At 39.0% G+C, this 20,408-nt stretch overlaps 2 protein-coding genes across 2 annotated transcripts in view; one reads left to right on the top strand and one right to left on the bottom strand.

The window, feature by feature from the left end:
- Positions 1-312: 312 nt before the first annotated feature.
- On the top strand, positions 313-8,294 carry TMEM229A (transmembrane protein 229A). Its single transcript, XM_081038759.1, has one exon. The coding sequence runs from the start codon at positions 461-463 to the stop codon at positions 1,559-1,561; it is 1,101 nt and encodes a 366-aa protein (XP_080894885.1). The 5' UTR covers positions 313-460; the 3' UTR covers positions 1,562-8,294.
- An 886-nt stretch (positions 8,295-9,180) lies between these two features.
- Positions 9,181-20,408, bottom strand: part of SPAM1 (sperm adhesion molecule 1) — a gene marked incomplete at both ends in the record, with an annotated part of 28,961 nt that continues 17,733 nt past the window's right edge. The window contains one exon of the mRNA XM_081038309.1: positions 9,181-9,312. Coding sequence (XP_080894435.1) covers positions 9,181-9,312 — 132 coding nt within the window. The remainder of the gene's footprint in view (positions 9,313-20,408) is intronic.

Here is a 20,408-nt window from a genome sequence, read left to right as displayed (position 1 = left end):
AGGGGCATGGGGAGGGCGGGGGGCAGAGGCGCCGCCGCTCGCGGCTCGGCTCCCGGAGCCTGCGGCAGAGGCGGCGTGGCTGAGCCGCGGAGGAGATGGGCTGGGCGCCGGCCTCGGCGTTTCTCCTCGCGGTCCCGGCGCCTCCGCCCCTCGCCGGGCCGCGGCTTCCATTAGGCCGCGCAGGGTGAGCGCGGGCGCCGGCCGGCGGCACCTCGCCCCGGACTGGAGCCGAGGGCGCGGTGGGGCCGCGGCGGGGGGACTCCGCGAGCCCGGCGGCCCGCGCGTTCCCCGAGTGCCCCGGCCCCGGCTGCCGCTGGGCCGCGGCCGGGACGGAGCTCCCCGCGCGCCCCCCGGGGGCCGGCAGCGGCAGGGAGGCGACGCGGCTTTCGGTCCCTCCGCCCCGCAGCTTCGCGCTCCCGGCGGCGGCGCGGGCTTCGGCGCGCAGGCAGCCTCGGAGCCCATGGCGGGCAGCGACTCGGATGGCGGGAGTCCGGCGCGGACAGGCAGCGCGGCGCGGCGGCCGGGGGCGCCGGGCGGAGGAGGAAGCGAGGCCGCCCCGGGCCGCCCCGAGCCGCTGTCCAGCGCTGAAGCGCCGGCCGAGGGCGCCGCGCTGCCCGCCTGGATGCGCCTGTACTTCTACGGCATGCACGGCATCACCGTGGACGTGCTCGTGTCCTCCGCGCGGCGCTTCGCTCGCAGCGCCGACCTCCGCATGCTGGGCTTCTCCTCGCCCTACCGCTGCCTCCTGCACGCGCTCACCCACTTCGCGCTGGAGAAGCTCTACCTGCAGAAGCGGCGCTGCCCCAGCGCCCTGCTCTTCAATTTCCTCCTCTACCCGTCGGCGCACGTGGGTCTGCAGACCCTGGCGGGCCAGGCGCTGCTGCTCAGCCTGGGCGGCGGGCTGCGGGGCACGGGGGCGCTCGACCTGGCGCTGCAGTACGTGCTGGCGCTCTACCATTCTCAAGTGTTCCTGGAGCGATTCCTGCGCTTGCGGTACCGGCGACAGCGGCAGCAGCAACGACCCGGCGCGCCCCCCGCCCCGCCCGGCGCCCGAGCCCCTGCGGCAGCGGGTGGCCGGCGGCGGCGACCCCGCGGCCCCAGGGCCACCGAAGGAACCCCCAGGCGGGGATTGCCGGACCTGCTCCGCTTTCTTTTCTTCGGAATGCACGGCTTTTTGGATGAGATCTTCTTCACCTTCTTCTTTAACGTGCTAGGGCAGGGGGACGGGGCAACCAGCGGCCACACGTCGCTCTGGTCCTTCCTTATGTATGGCAGCTGCAGTTTCGTGGTGGAAAAGCTCTATTTCTACCTTCACTACAGTCGCGGCTGGAGCACCTGGAAACGGGTGCCCATCTACGTGATCTTCATCTACGTGTGGGAGTTGTCTTGGGGTCTGGGTCTCCGCACCTGCGGCGCCTGTTCCTGGGACTATTCTCACTACCCGCTCAATTTCATGGGGCTCATCACCCTGATGTATTTACCTGGTTGGATATTCCTTAGTGTGTACCAGGACCTACTTTCCAACGTGTTGTGGCGTGTGCAGTACTTACCAACTAACTAAGACCGTCCCCCACCCCCTAAAAAAGCCTCTGGATTCCCACGAACGAATGCAATTTGTTTTTACACCTTTAAAATGGAGTGGGGTTTTCCTAGCCTTTTGATTTTTATGTTTTACTAAACTCTTCCAACATATTTTAGTCGATCTTTTAGTTTTTCTGATTATTTGGAACTTATGCATAATACGATACTTTGAAATATTACTCGAAACATAACTCAAAGTACTAAACTCGTCAATATTTTAAAACCCTTACAAACCCAAACAACAAAACCATTATACCTTAAGATCGGAAAGCTGTAGCATTCACTTATTTGGGCATAGGTGAGTGATAGCTACTAATCCTTCTTATTTTTTTTTTTTAAGAATAAATTCTTCAAATTAGAGAACAGTGATTTTTACAAGACTTAGCGAAATTTTCTGAATTAATAGTGTTTAGGTTCTTTTAAATTTTACTCTAATTCCTTGCCATATTTACCACTGACCGCTGAAACGCAGTGTCTTGTACTTCTGAAACTCCAGTTAATAGATCTTAAAAGTGCCTCCTCTAGCGCACAAGTGAAAAGAAACTAACAAATGTGAAAACACATCCTATGAATTGATTTTTAAATAAATCTTTTCTAGCAACTCGGACAGGTGACACTGTGTTAAGATATTTGAACTCCATCCTGAAAATGTTTGCTTTCCAATGTGGGTTAGCCTTAAATGCCAAGTGTGTTAACTTTGATCAGATCTGTGTTATGTATGGCTTACATTTTTGTTACTGTTCAATAATGTAAAATGTTCACCTTACACGGACATCCAAGGGCCAAGGGAAATTATACCACCCTCAATAGTGTTCTAACTCAAGAACCCTTTCTACGTGGAGCTTCAAGAGTAGGAAAAGTTCCTTGGAATAAAATGAAGCTGAATGTTCACCCTAATTGCATTAGGCCTAATTGTTTTTGTGGATACAGGTATGTGTTTTCAGCACATTTCTGCCATGGCTCACTTGTAAACATTTTTGTTTTTTGTTTTGGGGCCCACCACAGAGTTCTTGGGCCAAACCTGATGTGTAATGCACATTAGAGATCAATGACAGCTTTTTGGTGACTCATTATTAATGTTATCAACTTTGGAACTTCCAAAGTAAAATGAGATTATGTAAGAAATCATGTCTAATCAATTAATGTACTTTCAGGTTGTTTGCTGTTTTTATTATACTTCGAAAAGACAAGTAGAATTGACTCAGCCAAGAATGACTAATACCTTCTCAGTTTTCATTACAAACATAATTAGGAAAACTTACAGTGTACAAATGAATAGTTTCCTATTCAAATTATTAGCTTGCCTCTGCTATAAAAGGGAACTTCTTTCTGTTCTCAAAAAATGTCAGCTATGGCAGTAAAAATGAATATGTATTTAGATTTGATTAAGTCAGACATACTTGTGTGAATGTTGTATTAATCCACTATCTGAGGTTTTGAGCTAAATTATAAGTAATGCTATAGAACCACCCCCACCTGTGAAATGGATCATGTCAAACTGACTTTTTTTTTTTTTTTTAGCAGTCAGCACTGAATAGAAACTGTTATAAGTAAGCCAAATGTTCGCAGAGAGTAAACATTTATGCCACTTGGTCAAGGGTAAATATTTCTGAAAACCTGGGGAGAAAAACATGTAAATCTAGACACTAAAGTTAGGCAGATGATGAACAAATATTTGTAGTTTAAATGTGACACATGGGCACAAATCTGAGTTAAGTGTGGCACCATTCCGCATCACCTTCCCGTAAATACTTAACCAAATCCATAACCTCTAAAATTCTTGCTACATGTATATATTTGCACTCACGCCCTTCTCATGCTGCTTCTCAGCCATGGTCACCTATTTACCAGCATTCTCAGGGACAGAAGTCTGCCAGGAAGTGGAAAAGCTCCTATTTTTTGCTTGTCTGTTTTGCTTTTAATGGTCATCTTATTTTAAGGAAAGGTCAAAATTTTCATTCATCAATTCATTCAAGAAATAGTTACTGAGTCCTTGCCTGGACTCTGCAGATAGAGCAGTGACCCAATGCAGACACAATCTCTGCTGTTAGGAAACTCACATTCTACTGTTTTGATTTATATGAGATTATACTGATTTTCAAGGCTACTGTTTTAGTAATAGGCTATGTGAGGCAGTTGTTATGAGGGCTCTGATCCAGCCAGTCCCTAGACTATCAATCCATCATCTCTAAAACAAAAGCCCTTAACAGTCCCTCTGCTAGCTCTACAAAGAGCTTGTTGATATGTATTCAGGAAGTGATATCCTTTCTATGAATGCAGCACCTTCCTTTAAGTCTTCTCATTCCGTGTTCAGTCAGCTTCTTAAAAGTGGTGTTTTGCTACAACTTTAAACCTTCAAAGACAAAGCAGAGAAAGAATCCCATCAAACAATTTTGTTACTCATTAGTAGTTCAGATATAGAAATGATAAGGTAATATGATAATAGTTAATATTTGAGAAGCACTTACCACCTTCCAAGAACTGCTCTATTACATGTATATAAAATCTTAAGTAAATATATACATGTCCTTATATATTTTAAATGAATATATACGAGTATGTCAGATATATCTTAAATAGATATATATATAATCTTAAGTAAATATGTATATCCATATATATCTTAAGGTAAAACATACATATCATATAGGATATGTATATATACATATATGTACACATGCGCACACACACCCATTTACTTAAACCTCTAACAACCTTCCCTGTACCGATGATGACAGTGAAACTGAAGTCCAAAGACATTAAGTAACTGCCCAAATCATACAGCTATTGAGCATTAGACCTGAATCCAAGTACACTGGACTCCAGGGTCTGTTCTTAATTAACAGTAACACTGTTGTGCCTGTCTACTGACCACAGTGATGTGGGTCTCCTATGGGTTTCACCTTACAATCTGCATTGCCCTTCCCTCCCAATATCACAGATGCAAAGGGCTGTGGAAAAGCCAGGCACTAGCAGCAAAAACACTCTTTCATGTGCCTTCTTATTCCATGGAAAATAACAAGGGAACTAATACCACGATGCATAACTGACAATCAGCCTAGTTCTAATCCGCAGATGATAGTCTTTATATTCGAGCAGAGCCCTGAAATAGAGTTGTTCCTCATTTGAAGTGGGATAATCCTGAGTATAAGAATAACACACCGAAATGCAAGCCACCTCACATCACAAGCTAGGAAAAAACACATGTAATTATTGCTGTCCACTTAATACAGTACTCAGAATTAGAGACGCTGTAAGAGCTAAACATCCCACAAATTTAAATTACATTTTTGCTGACACATTTATTCTGAATTCACTTAAACACCTTCGAGTCTAAGAAAGTTCTTAACAGAAAAATCATGGGGGAAAAAAACAAACGAGTAACAGATACGGTTTTGCTCCAGTTTAACTTACTACACAATGCTGAAATTTCTTACAAGATGGGTTTTAAATTTTAAATCAATTCTATTTGGGCTCTGAATCTAAAAAGAAATATAACATTTTAATTGTTTCATATTAACAATGAATTCAGAGCTTCACAAGGACTCCAATAAGGTTGATAACCCATTTCAATATTTCACACATTTCAATGACTCAGTGTACCTAACTTTGAATATTTAACATTTGACATTTCGTGTTTCATGTAAACAAAACACATGAAAAATATGACCTGTCCTTTGTTGTTTAAGAAACACTTCTAATTGGTTAATTCTACCCCCTTTAGGGGGAAAAAAAAATTCTACTATTTTTAAATAGTCACTGATGACATAATGGATCTGGTTCTGTTTAATAAGGATGGTGAAAAAGAATTTTGTTAAACTGCTTTGGTTCTTTTTCTACTTCCAAAATACATTTTAAAAAATCAATATTCTTGGAAAGGAAGTTATACTCATGATACAGACTCGAAGTGATAAATAAATCATTGTATTGTAATATCTAGAAGCATTTTAATAAAATCAATTTTTACTTATATTAAAAGGCATTAAAACCCTTTACCTTTTTAATTAATTTTAAATATACTATATCCAATATTGTTTCCAACAGTGCTTAATGGAACAAAGCTCCTTTACTGAGGGAAAGTAAGAAAAAATGTCCTTCACCTCCTTCCATCATACATATGCCTCAGCTAATGCTGAAGGGAAAGATGGTAGTAAAAGATGGTTCTGTTGCGTTGCCAGGGATTTTTTTGTTGTTGTTATTGTTTTGTTGTTGTTTTTTTTTTTTCTATTCTTAGACGTGGTACCAGAGGAACCAACAAAAACAATAATTGTCTGTGTGGACCTCTGTTCACTAGACTTGGACTCATTTTTAACACTGACGCATGGAGCCATCACACAGGCAATGGCTTCCAAACACTAGCAACTCAAATTGTAATTAACCTGTGATGTGCAGAAATTTTTTCTTAGAGATTGTTTTCTCTTAATATAAAGAGGAGAGAAATATAGAGAATATTTTATTTAATTTTAAAATTCTTTTTGCAGAAATGGTCAAATAAATTATCAGACAGTGGCAGGGATGGGAGTTGCTGGTCTTTCATATACAGAAAGGTTTAATTTTCATCTTACCTCTTAGCAATTCTGTTAGAATCCAAAAGTCACATGTACCCACTTTCACTTGGGGGAAAAGAAAGTATCTTTATCATGACGAAGGAGAATTAAAGGTTGAAAGAAACCATGAAGCCTTCCACCCAAGGGGCAGGAATTTCTTACATCTCTGACAGATGGTTTCTCAACTCAGCTTGGAGTATTCAAGACGGTTTTGTGTTTTTCATGCAAAGACTACCTGAGGGAAAGCTGACAATAGCTGAAGTGTCCATCAGTGAAGGAAGGCTTTCAAAGCCTTCAGGAGCTAATATATACCATTTGTCCTGCTTGTGTATCGCAATGAAACATTTTTTTAAGACACTTTTTTCTCTTTATATAAAAAAAATCAATGTTTCATTCTTTTAACACGATACTTATGATCTATTTGTCATATCTTTTCAAATGATGTTTCATTCACTGAGTCTAAGCAGCAAGGCTTTGAGAGCCTTGAGAGTAATTAAAATTACTTTTTAAAAATGGTTTCAGGTGTAGAAATAAAGGAAAAGGCTCACATAGTAGGAACCCTGCTTGGTTCCTTGTAGTCTCAACTTGGTTCAATCAGGAAAAGGCTTTGGCTGCTGATCAGGTCTACCTACAGAATATCAACTGGGGGATTTTCCTGGTAGGTTTCCCTGTCAGACCTAAACAGCTGCATCAAGAAATGAACTGAGAGGCTATAGGTTTTATAGAAGCAAATAGGTAGCCAGGAAGGATAAAAGATAGCATGGATCCATTCTCCCATCCTAAATAAATAAATAAATAAATAAATTATACTTACAATATTAAGGAGAGAACTAACCATACTTTTGATGGGATTCCAACAGACATTTATGTTACATACAAGATATTTTGTTAACATTATTAATATCTATGATAAATATAAAAGTAGTCTCACAGGATCTCAAATTCAGAGGTTTTAATGTTTGAAAAGTCATTGTTGGGGAAAAATAATATTGAGAGGAAAATGCAGAAAAATTATATCATATCATTTTGATTAACCACTAACTTTTAGGAACAAAAACTAAATTAAATATGCTCTTGTACATTTCTGAAGGAGAGCTATTTTAGTTTTAACCTTTCATTAGGAACAATGAAAGATAAGAAAGAAAAATAAACTTAAATGTTCCTTGGAGTACATCACAACAAGTGCTCATATTCCAAGTACTTAAAAGCAAGAAAGAGTTTAGCAAAATTTATCATTGTACTTACTCGTAATGATGATATTTTTAGCAAACGAAACAGAACAGAAACAAAAGAATAATCAAGGCAGAAATAGAAGATGTAGTGAAAGGAATAGTGTTCAATAGTCTCAGAGAGCCCATGAGTTACTTTTCTATGGCTAAAAGAATTCAGATTTATGAATATTATTCTAAGTCTTTGTACTATGTAAGATTTGAATTACAAAGAAAATTTGATGGCTATGAAATACTGCACACTCTAGGTTTGGTTGGGTACCAAAATGTACAATTTACTTTGTTAATATTTAATTAATAAAATTTCTGAGTTTATTTTTTGTATAATGATGTTATTGGACGTGCTATAAAAGTTTTAATAATGTGTCATTGAAGTGTCTACCCAATGCACAGGTAAACAGTCTACAACTTAAATCTAAATTGAAATTAAATTTAATACAACTTAAATCTAGATTGAAATCTAAAATCATGGAAGTTTGGAGCTTGAGGAGATAACTGAAGTTCATCTAATTCAACTCCAAGCCAATAGAATAGTTCCTTCTAGATCATCTTTGACAGGGCTCCAAATATCCGATTCCAATGATAGAGATTATTGTACTTGTTCAGACCTCCCAGGCCAACCTGTTTCTTTGTTTTATAGCTTTGGTTACTAGAAATATATGTCTTTGTTTTATTACCTACTTTGATTTAGACACTTATTCCTGCAAATGGGGAACAGTAAGCATTGTTAGCTGTTTCAGCAGCTCAGTCACAACATTGTCTCGATTGAATTTTCATTTATCTAAATAGTCTTAAGTGTTTTTTCCAGTCAACTGCCATTAAACCAGGGATGTTCTTTATGCCCTATACATTCATATATAAGAATAATTGGCATGGATCTGTGCGAGTCCCATCCTCCATGACTGGACCTGAAAGTAACTTAGAAAAAAAATAAAGATGAGTGAAGAACAGAAAAATTGCCAATGAATTCACTCTTCATTTATTTGGTTCCTCCTGCTTCCCTACTTTCTTCTTCTGCAAGCAGACATATGTCATTCTCTGTTTTCTCAACACTTACAAAAGAACCTAGCACAGAGCAGGTACTCAAAACATTTTTTATTGATGAACTTATCTGAATTCTCATTTCAGACATAATTCAATAGTGGTAGCATGTGATTTCAACAGACACTTATTTATGGAACATAAACAAGACCCAATATGTGCCTAGAAAAAAGGTGGAAATTGCTTCATCTTCTCATATTCTTCCCTGCTCTGCTCAGCAACACTTTTGCCAGGCACAGAATTCAGGTAATTCTCTAAGAGAGTTTAGCTACCTTACAGTTTTTGTTTCTTTTTTCATTTGTAGGCTATTTAGAGAACAAAACTATCCTTTTTAAAATTATTTCCAAAATATAAATTTTAAAAAAACCTGATGTGCACATGAATAGTTCGCAGTATATATATTACTATAAGTCACTCCCCTAAAGGCTGATTAGCTCAGTTGTGGCTTACTGATGCCTCTTGATTTTCATTGCTTTTGCTGATGACCTTCTGGATTTAGGCAACTTTTGAACAGAGAAAGGAAATTAAAATTCAAAATTAGTTAAATTTAGAAAATTGCTGCTAATGGCAGGTAGTAAACATTTATGTTATATTCCCTATGAATCTGATTAACTTTTTGATATATCTCCAACCCTAAATATTATTGACAGACTGTATTAGTCAGGGTTTTCCAGAGGAACAGAACCCATAGGAGAGGGATAGATAGATAGATAGATAGATAGATAGATAGATAGATAGATAGATAGATAGATAGAATTATTATAAGTATTTGGCTCACACGCTTATGGAGGCTGACAAGTCCTGAAATCCTCAGGGTGAATCAGCAGGCTGGAAACCCAAAAGAGCCAATAGGTAGTTCCATTTCCAAGACAGACAGGCTCAAGATCCAGAAGAGCCAGTGTTTCAGTTTGAGTCTGAAGACAGGAAAAAAAAAAAAAAAGTTTCAGCTCAAAGTCAGGAAGAATGCCTTTTTTTCCAGAGAAGGTCAGTCTTTTTTTCTATTCAGGCTTTCCATCAATTGGATGAAGTCCACCTATATTAGGAAGGAAAATCTGCTTTACTCTGTCTATTGATTTAAATATTAAAATCATCCAAAAACACCCTCACTGAAATACTCAAAATAATGATTAAACCAAATATCTGCACATCACATGGTCCAATCAAGTTGACACATACAATTAGTCAGTATATAGATCAAAGCTTTTGAAACAAAGGAGTAAAAATGAGCATAAGGAGAACTGAGGTCATTCATTCATTCATCTATTTAACAAATATTTAAATGTGTGTTCATAGGTAAATAAGACAGACAATTATTTATTTTCATGTAACAGAGGATATAAAATCTACAACAAAAGTGTAAGTGATACAGAAAGATGTTGTTGGAGGAAATAATGGGGCAGCCATATAAGCTGGAAAACATTGTAGGAAGGTTCTAGACGGAAGGTCCAACATGCTTGACGTCCTGGAAAGAGGAAGAATCAGAGCACTGAGAAAGATGGAGGCCATTTTGCCTGGCTGAGAAGAATGGTGGAGGCAGGAGTGAGACCTGAAGCCAGAGGGACAGACAAGAGACAGGCCTTAAAGCCTTATGGCTGTGGTAGAGTTTGGGAGACCATTTCCTGAGCGAGTTGACAAGTTACATAGGGGTTTCAAGCAGGCAAAGGACTGCATTTTAAAGACAACCGAGATCAGAGAGAACAAGATTAGAGGTAGAGAAAGACCAGTTATGAGGCTGTTATACAAAAAGTGATGGGGGCTCAATCAGGATTGTGACGATCGAGATGCACGAAAATGCATATGTAGATTTGAGAGATATTAATATTTAAGAGTCTGAATAGACTGTGTGGTAATAGGATGGTTGTGCAGGTTGAGAGAGAGAAGCAGGCCAGAAGTGAATGAAGACTCTTAGCCGTGAGGACCTCTGAAAGTAAGTGAAAAGAGGAAGCTGCAAGAGACGGGAGAATAAGTGGTCAGAGAGGCCGGAGATCCAGAGAATGTGGTATCCCTGGCAACAGAAGAGAGAGAGAGAAGGAGGGTGTATTCAGTATCATCAAATTCAGCTTAAAATTAAAGCAAATTAAGAACAGAATCAATGACCATTTAAAAATATTTAGGAAGGAGGAATGTAGACATGAATGGGAGGATGCTAAATTAAAATAGAAGTGCCACCTGAGAAAAATGATGACAATGACATGAATGGCTTGTTTGTAATGTTTAGCCATATGGCAGATAAAGAAGGCTGGCTTATAGCTAAAGAAGGGTAAAGATTCAAGAAAGATTTTTTATCTCCTAAAGTGGGAGATTTGTGGGTATATAAATGTTGGTGGGAACGAGCCAGGACAGAGGTTGAAGGTACAAAAGAGGAAAGGATGTAAGATCTCAGGTTAAAGCGTGATTAGGAATAATTGATAACTACTGACTTTAATGAGAGCCTGTTTGTTTTTAAGCATGACATGTATCTGTTTGTTTAATTCTCACAGCAACCCGATGAGGTAGGCTCTATTATTGTCTCTGTCTTTACAGATGCTATTACTGCTACACAGGAGAGTTCACCATCTTGCCAGGATTTAGACTCAGGCAATCTGGATCCCAAGCTGCATCCTCTAAACACCTACCCAGGCAGCTGGGAAAAGGAAAGGATAGAAAGGGGCGGGGGGACCCACCAGGGATTGGCATTGCACTGCATTTGCACGCTCCCCGGCATATGCAATCCAATATAGCACATGGAGAAAGCTTCTGAAGTCACTTCTACTCCAAGAGAATTAAAATCCATATTCAGTGACTAACTTTTGTATTTTTGACTTAATCATTCATTCACTCAGTAAAGATTTACTGAGCACCTGCTGTATAACCAGCAACGAGAATGCTCTGGGTTGAAAAAACGAGCAAGTCTGAAATGGACCCAGCTTTGATACTCTATTGTATTAGTCAGCTCCAGCTGCTGTAACAAAATACCAGAGACTGGCTGACTTAAGCAACAGAAATTTATTTTCTCAGTTTCGGAAGCTTGAAGTCCAAGATCAAGGTCTATCAGGCTCAATTTCTGGTGAGAGCTTTCTTCCTGGCTTGCAGATGGCTGCTTTCTTGCTGTAGTCCTCCCATGACAGAAAGAAAACAAGCTCTCTGGTGTCTCTCCTTATGAGGATCTCCATCAGATCAGGACCCAACCTTCGTGACCTCATTTACCCTTAATTACCTCCCTAAAGGCCCTATCTCCAAATACAAGTACAGTCACCTGTGAATTTTGGGAGGACACAGTTCAGTCCATAGCACTTACATTCTTTTAATGCCCACACTGTCCCTGTATGCTTATTGTTGTTGTTGTTGTTGTTGTTGTTGTTTTCATTGTTGTTGTTTATCATTATTATTACTATTCTACAGCTCACAGATGAAGTCAATGAAACATATCTGCCATACTGCTAGTAAACGACAGGAAACAGACTCCATTTCAGCCTTCTTTTTAGGCAACATACTTTGTTTCTCAGAAAGGTCAAGGTTGTATCCTTAGGGGAGAAAAATATCCAAAAAAAGAAGAAGGAAGGATCATCCTCTTAGTTTTATCTTTCTAATGTTACACAATCCAATTGTCATTGGTTTCTGTTCTCTCTAGGGATGAGTTTTATTTTGTCCATGCCTAATTTTAACTTTTCTTAATATTGCTACACCGATTTTTTTAGGTAAGCCACTCCCAGTTTTATTTTTTTCTTCAAATTCTGTCTACTTGTTACTCAGAAAATTAGCTCTCTGGAAATGTCTGACTGCAGACACTGTGTCTCCAGGACTTTCTGAGAGCTGACACAGAGACTTTAGAGGACAATTATGCTCAGAGCCAATTCAACATGGAATATATTTTTAAATTAATGTTTAAAATATTTGACTGTGATACTCAAGATTACAAAATCAATTTTCAATGTATTAGAACTATTATTGGGTAACCACATTTCCATTAAGTTTATAGAGTGTTTATTTCCATTTCAAAAACATGAATTCCTAATATGATTTCTAGGTGATCTCTAAATAACTCCAGATATGCTTATCAATGTGATGTTTTATTTTGGGGACTGTCACGCAGGGGACCCTGCTCGCTGCGCCATTTGTCGTGCAGGGTCTCAGCTCCCACTCCCCGCCCAAGAACGCAGGACACGGTAAGGCCAAAAAGGAACACCCACGGAGCCATAGGTAGGGGAGTCAAACCAATATATTCTCGCTGGCGGCTGGGCTGGAGACACAGGAAGCAGGATCTACATAATCTGCCTAACAGCAGTCCGCGCTTGCCAGCCACCATCTTCTTGCTAGCCCCCATTCCTTCTCTGCTAGCGTAGCCACGGCAGTTATATTAGTGGCCGATGGCTTACGGGTTACAGCTGACGGCCAACTAGCCACAGCTGCTGGCATCTGATCACAGTTGATGACCATTTACTACCCGAGCCAGCACCTTTCTATGTGAGGCTGAGAGCCTGGAAACTGTTTTTTGGGGTTTTGTCCCCACAGGGACATAAAATAGAAAATAGGCATTTTGTTTTCTTAGCCAAATTAAAGAAATTTTTTTTAATTCACAAAAGTCTATATTACTTTGCATGCTGCATGTACTCCTCATGTCACCCCCAGTGTTAGAAATCATCAGACTTCCAAAAACACTAAAAATAGTCTGAGTGGAAATTTGTTGTTGAAGCAGATTGGTGGATCTTCGGAGAGTAAATAAACGCAGATTTTAGATTTTTACCACACACATTATATCTTTGGGATAATATGATTATCTTAATGGTAAAGAATTCTGTTAAGTTCAACTTGTGCCCCCAAGTAGTCAAAGGAAGTTGATAAAAACTTCTCAAAATGGAAAAGGTCAGTGATTGAAGTTAGCTATTCAAAATGACGGTTCTACAAACCCACTTTCTTTCCCAATACCAAACTTTTTTGAATGGGCCCATTCACTAAACCAGTTAACTGTTGATAAATAATTTGATAATCAACTTTACTCTCTCCCAGTGCTGTCCAATAGAATATTCTGCAGTGAGAAACGTTCCATCTCTGCACTGTCCAACATGACAGTCACTAACCACGTGTAACTATTGAACAACTTGAATATATGTGGCTAATGTACTCAAAGACCTAAATTTTGAATAATATTCTATTTTAATTAACGTAGTTAAATAGGCACATGTGGCTAGTGGCTGCCATTTTTAACAGCTCAGCTCTATTCTATATGTATTCGTGTTCTAGAGCTATCTTTAAAAAGTAGCACAAACTGGATGTCTTGAAACAACAGGAATTTATTGTCTCACAATTCTGGAGTTTAGATGTCTGAAAGGTGCTAACAGGGGTGTGCTCCCTCTGAAACATGTAGGGAAGAATTATTTCTTGCCTCTTCTCATTTCTGGGGTTTGCCAACAATCTCTGGCATTTCTTGCCTTGTAAAGGCGTCACTCCAATCTCTACCCCCATCATCACATGCCATCTTCTCTCTGTGTGTCTCTGTGTCCAAAATTCCCTGTTTTCATAAGCACACTGATTATACTAGATTAGAGTCCACCCTACTCTTCTATGACTTCATCTTAACTATTTATATCTGTAACGACCTCAGTACCAAGGACACAATCTGATGTCCTTGGGATTAAATTTTCAACATATTTTGTGAGGGGTATAATTCAACCCATAAAACCGTACTTTTTTTTTTAGTTACTGAAGGGCTCCCCTCTTAATTAATTCTATGATCTTGTTTGCTTTACTTTAATTTATATTCAAAATATATCAGCTGAAAAAGAACAAAAAAAAAGAAGAGGAAAATATTTCAGTTGAGTTCGGTTGAAACAAAATTAAAATTTAATTCAGGAAAGAAATTCCAGAACAAACGCTGTTTTAAATATCTTAGAATAGCTCAGATTATTGGATAAAGTGTTCTGATATCTAAGGACTAAGTAAGACAAGAAAGTATATAGGATTGTTTTGAACTTTCAACACTTTTAAATTGAGAATTTATATAATTCCTCTTCCCTGGAGCATTCTGAACTTGTTGCTCCTTTTCCCCTAAATTAACACTTGAGAATAAAAAACTTCACATTCAAATAATTTTGAGAAACTCTGATTTTAAAAAAATCAAGAAGCTTCTTTACTGTAGAACTTGTCAAAGATTCTATTAACTAATACTCATTGTGAGTTTCCAAGAGCTTGATAATAATATGCAATGTTTCCCCAATTTTTTGAGTACAGAAGAGATTGATTTCTTAACTTGTGTTTGTTTTGCTTTGTGTTTTGGCCTCTCACAAAATACACTTGGGAAAACATTGCTCTAAATGTATTCACTAACATTTAGTCTATCCCGTGATTCAACCTAATCTTCTTACTGTTGGTAATTCTACAACAAAAGTACTCCTTTTACTCAGGATTTAAATTTATTCAAAAAAAACACACCAAGATTTAAGAGTAATTTAAATTCTTCCTTCTTGTGTACCTAATATGTAGTCAATAATCAAGTTTTTTGAACAACTGTGGCATATACCTGAGACTGATATAATGTATGTTAGCTGTATTTTTAATAAAAATCTTTAAAAAAATAAAGTCTTACCGCATCTCCTTTGAAATTATAGGTTATATTCATCTCTTTTGATCCCCTCAGCTTCCACAGGAAGTAGAAATCTAATGTCTTATACTTCACCTCCCTAACCCCAATTTGTATACAATTCAATCTGTCTAAACTAATCTTTCTTAAATGCCAATGTCATCACATTGAAGGAGAAATTAAAGCATCTCTTTATTAAACTTCATGGAAAAATAATTAGTTAGCTACTATTAACTAAGTGTTCATTGAATGCCTAAGATCATCAATTATGGCTTTATCAACCCTTTGTTTATCCTGGAACTAGAGTAGAACAAAGACAGCACCAAAACCAGTTTTTTTGTTCTCAAGTGCAGTAATAATTGACTTAGATAACCAACTGAAGTAGATTTCACCAACACTGAATGCTACATTTATCTTCAAGGGAAGGAAAGCATGTCTTTATGGACTTATGTAGTACCATCTCGTTAAAATTGACTTCTGTGATTACTCAATAGATTTGGCTATCCTGAGATAACAACAAAAATAAAAGATTCTCAAAGGCATTATACTAGTGAATTATGGAAATACAGTATTTATGTAAACAGGTGGCTAGAAACATCAAAAGGAGGACAAAATCAGGAGCTACACCTTTGTATTCTAGACCTAATACCTACAACTGACTTTCAGGAAAGCAGCAGCATCTGTCATATTAAATTAACAGTTTATTTTTAATGTTGTTGCTTTATGGTTTGCTTTATATTAATGGATAGATTTGTTTCCGTTTATAGCTGTGTAAGAGCTCTAAATGTAAGGGTTCATTGCTGGTTTTGTTTGTGCATTATTTAAGCAACTTTATAAAAATTATATCCATGATCATTTTTTCTCTTTAATGGGAGTATGTAATACATGTTTAAGAAACACAGTTCTGCAACCTTTGGTTTTGAAATAACCTGTTTTGTAGAAGAGCTTGGTACTTCAAGCTATGGCTTTATCTAAACAAACCACGAAAATGGTGTCAGATGAAGATACACCTGCATGTCTGGCCTTCCCTTAACACTATAAAATGGTCTTTTTTTTCTTTTTTTAAGATTTTTTTATTGGGGAAGGAAACAGGACTTTATTGGGGAACAATGTGTTCTTCCCAGGATCCATCAGCTCCAAGTCAAGTTGTCCTTTCAATCTTAGTTGTGTAGGGTGCAGCTCAGCTCCAAATCCAGTCGCCATTTTCAATTTTAGTTGCAGGGGGCGCAGCCCACCACCCCTTGCGGGAGTCGAACCTGGCAATCTTGTGGTTGAGAGCACGTGCTCCAACCAACTGAGCCATCCAGCTGTCTGGGAGCTCAGTGGCAGCTCGTTGTCTTCATTCTAGTTGCAGAGAGTGCAACTCGCTGGCCCATATGGGAATCAAACTGGCAGCCCTGTTGCCCAGAGCTCACACTCTAACCAACTGAGCCACTTGTCCGCCCCAGAGTTAAGAATGCTCTTCTTAACACCACTGCATTTCTTACTCTCCTTATGAAACTGGAAGGAAATTGGAAAAAAGGGAGAATAAAAGAATAAAAAGTATAAACTGTAAGTTTAAAATTAAAGCAGAGTCCTCTGTATCCGCTTATAGTAAGGCTCTTAGGAGACCAAAAACTTTGCAATTCAAATATAAGTTTCTGTGTATTTGAAGGAAATGATGTAAGTGCAAGTTTTGCATAACAACTGGTGTGGGTGGATAGGAGTGAAAGGTACAGTGTAAAGAAACAGTAGAATGTGCTTTCCCTAAATCTGATGGTGCTATGAAGAATCTCATCATCTTTCATCTCTGACTTTTAAAGGTCTTTCCTCTGCTGTTGGCCTTCTACTCTCCCTATCTGGACCCCTGTCCCCTTGGTTCTCTCTGTAGAATTCAGTCACCTAGATATGGCACCAAACAGTTGGGCCTCCACCATGATCAGTTACTGTTTGATTAATGAATGACTCTCTCTTGTGGAATCAGTCCCTGTTGGCATCTAGATAAATTCAGATTTAAATTAATCTTACCTTTTTTGTGTGAACTCTTTGAATTTTTCCCTTATTGACCAAATAAATGGTGATATAAAGTTTTCATGCAGAGATTGAGTAGGTAAATTTAAAATTGAGCCTCTAAAGATGTAACTGACTCTACAGTTCATTTCCCATTAAAAATTGGCTTCAAATAAGAGAGGAAAACTTAGCTATGATTTATCAGGAATGAAAAATTGTTCCAAAAACCGCACTAACCAATGGCTTTACCCATTGATGTGTGTTTTGTCTGTTGTGTATGAGATTGCAATTTTCTCCTTCCTCCCCATGCCCCACTCCACCCAATGGGCCAGATCTAACTTAATTTAAATACAAGGAGGCACTTCTATTAAGAAATTTTTAAGCACATTTTTATCTACTGGGGTTAGGTTTAAAAAAATAAAAACAACAAAAATAATACACTTATTTATCTCAAAATTCTACACTTATAAAAATTATTTTAAGGTCTGATTTGAATTATGCCATGCTTCCAAGTTAATGGATGAGAGTAGATATTAAGTATTTTCTGTAACCACAGGGGAATATGTAACTCCATCCTTCACAAGTCAATTCTCTACTTACTCAAGTGTATGGATAAACACTTAACTTGGACAAGGATGGAGGACAGAGAGGAATTTCAGACAGAGGCAGGGAGGTAGGAAAACCAAGTAGGAGTGGCTGCAAAAAATGAGACTGGAACAGGGTTCAGTCTCTGAAGACATGTGTATTCTATGTCAACATCCGTTATTGAGTAGTAATTGAAATAGGAGGGTGAGCCACCTGTAAGTAGATAGGGATTTTAGAAAGATTACTCTGATTAGCAGGGAGAGAAGAGTAAATGACTGAGAAACTGGGAGGTTGCTGTGATAATAATCCAAGTAAGAAATGCTGAGAGTCTGAGTAAGTCTGTGGCAGAGTGGACAGGAGAGAGTTATTTGGAAAGTAGGTGCTGGTGACTTACTGGAGATGGCAAAACAGGGATGGGAAGGCTCTGACTCCAAGATTTGTAGTCTTAGGTACGTGACAGATGAAATACTGCATCATCCTAATCCTTTTCCATTTTTTTTCTTTCTCTATCTTTTTTTTCTTTATATTTTGACTTAAAACATAGGCGTGTCAAGACAGACAGAATTGCCACATGTAAAAACTTCTCATGACTTTATTGTATTCTATATAAATTAGGTAGCTTGCATAATTTATTTTAATAAATATTCACTTTGCTAGATACTGCCTTGCCTCTCCTTTTAAAGGGCTTTGTATGTAATATTGTGAGGTATTTAAAGTCCATTAGATCCCTAATATAGGGGAAGAAAAATAATTTTCCCTCTACCCTTACAGGTTCTTGGCTGAGAGACCACCTGTAATAAAAAGCAGATTGATAGGAGAAAAACAGAAATAAATAACATGTATACTTTCTGTTTACATGGGAGAGACTGAAGGAAAGCAGAGTTTGCTACTTCAATATATGCCTTTTGGGATATTGACTATTTTACGTTGGTTATTTTTAAGCAACGAAAGATTCAGGAAAGACCTTTGAGCTCCAACTGCATACAAGGAATTTAGATAGAAGACCTGCTCCACGAAGGGAGATATCATAGATAACTATAGTCTAATATGAACTAAGTGTGATAGACAGGGAGGAACCTAGCGAAAGGCATTTGTTCGAGGTCTTCTCTGTGTCTCATTGTTAAAAATGGCCCAACAAACACTTACTTATCACACATTTGCTTTTTCCATCTCTAGGTGAATTGCATTCCTGCCCTTTGGAGTCCCAAACTACACCCTACAACTACCCTCCTTAGCTCCAGGATGACATATAATCCTCAACTGTCCAAATGTGTCCTTGGGTCTCATATTCTTATGGACATCCATAATAAATTTTGTTATTTTTTTGTGTTACTTTGATAATTTGCCCAGACAGAAGAATGTAGAAGAAAAATTAATTTTTATGTCCCCACAATACCAAGGAAAACTAAGTAAATCCCTGAATTGGCCAAAACCACTATCTTAAATACCATCTCCAGCTAAAGACGAAAAGTGTTATGGGTAAGGAGAGGAGGCCAGTTCTGGGAGGTTATCAGGAACCACCATAAACGATGGTAAGTTTGTGCAAATATAAGTCCTTGTCTTCTCCAAAAATAATAGTTTCTAGAGATTTAGAGTCATCCTCCTCTTCCTGGTATGCTAAAGGAGACACCCTTACAAATGGAGACTTCCTTTATAAATGTAACTTCTCAGTTTTCAGAGCTTCTGTTGTGTCTGCTCTTTCTTAAAAATAAATGGCTCAAAATGATCATTATGCCAAAGAGGCATATTTCAGGGTGGTATATTTCGCTTCCCTTTACTAACAACTTTGTCAGGTCATAGTTCAGGGTGAAGAGGGGATAGAGAAGCCCCCAACATGTCTGTGAAAGGAAAGTGACTAACATTGGGCCACCTGAGGTCAAAAACCTGCTCCCTGGAGGGGCTCAGGAGCTTCCCATTGCCTTTCCTTGGCCCATGCCTCAGAAAGCGCAGGTGTCAGAGAATATTTTAATTAGCATAACAATCCTAATATTTTCAACCCAATTGAGAGGTGCAAAGCAACTCTTGGCAATGACAAATTATGTGGCTTCAGAAGTAATCTAAACACAGGCATGTCTGGACAATTTCAGTCTGTCCCCAGGAGGAAATAATAAAATTGGAAGATTGGTGCTGGTAAATTCCAGGACCTGGGTCAGCAAAGAAGCACCGGCAGCGCTTTGGGGGAAAGCCCCCAGTCTGTTCCCCACCCTCTGTTCTCCTCCCTCAGGCTACTGCAGGCTAGGTTTCGGAGTGTATTTTTAGCAGCAGAGGTAAGACAACCCCACTAATTGCAGCTTGCAGGACAGCACTATAATCAGAACTCTGTTAAGGACACTTCCAGGAGAGCACAGACTGCTGGGTGAAGCCCCAGGTTTAGTGGCTAAAAATCCTTCAGTGGATTCCTGTTTTTCCACCCTGGAGGCGATGTATCTGATCTGAGCCTGTTACAGCCTGTAAGGCTGTTACAGACAGGCCTGTGCTACCATTTACCAACCTCCATGGGAGTTCTAACAAGGGAGAGTCTGGTACTCGACCTATTTCCACGTTGTCCAAACAAAAAATGAAAAATCCATTTAGCAATGGACTATAGAAGTGCAAATAAGAAAGACTGAAGGATTTCCTAGTAGAATATCTATGGCTGGATTTACAGTTGCATATAAACGCTGTTTTTTCCTACTTCTTTTCCCTATCTGTTATCACAGTTAAAAGACATCCATATTAAAACAAAAGCACCAACACAGGAAAATAACAGTCTATGATGACATTACCTAATAAATGATCAGTATAATACATATAAGTATATATTAATAACTTTCTTGTATTAATCTAGGGGGGGTTCTTTTGATTACTTTGCTTAGTATATTAGGTGATTTTTATAGTTGA

The sequence above is a fragment of the Rhinolophus hipposideros genome (assembly GCF_964194185.1).
Source record: "Rhinolophus hipposideros genome assembly, chromosome: 25".
Lineage (NCBI taxonomy): Eukaryota > Metazoa > Chordata > Mammalia > Chiroptera > Rhinolophidae > Rhinolophus > Rhinolophus hipposideros.
This window is presented reverse-complemented; position numbering and strand designations above follow the sequence as displayed.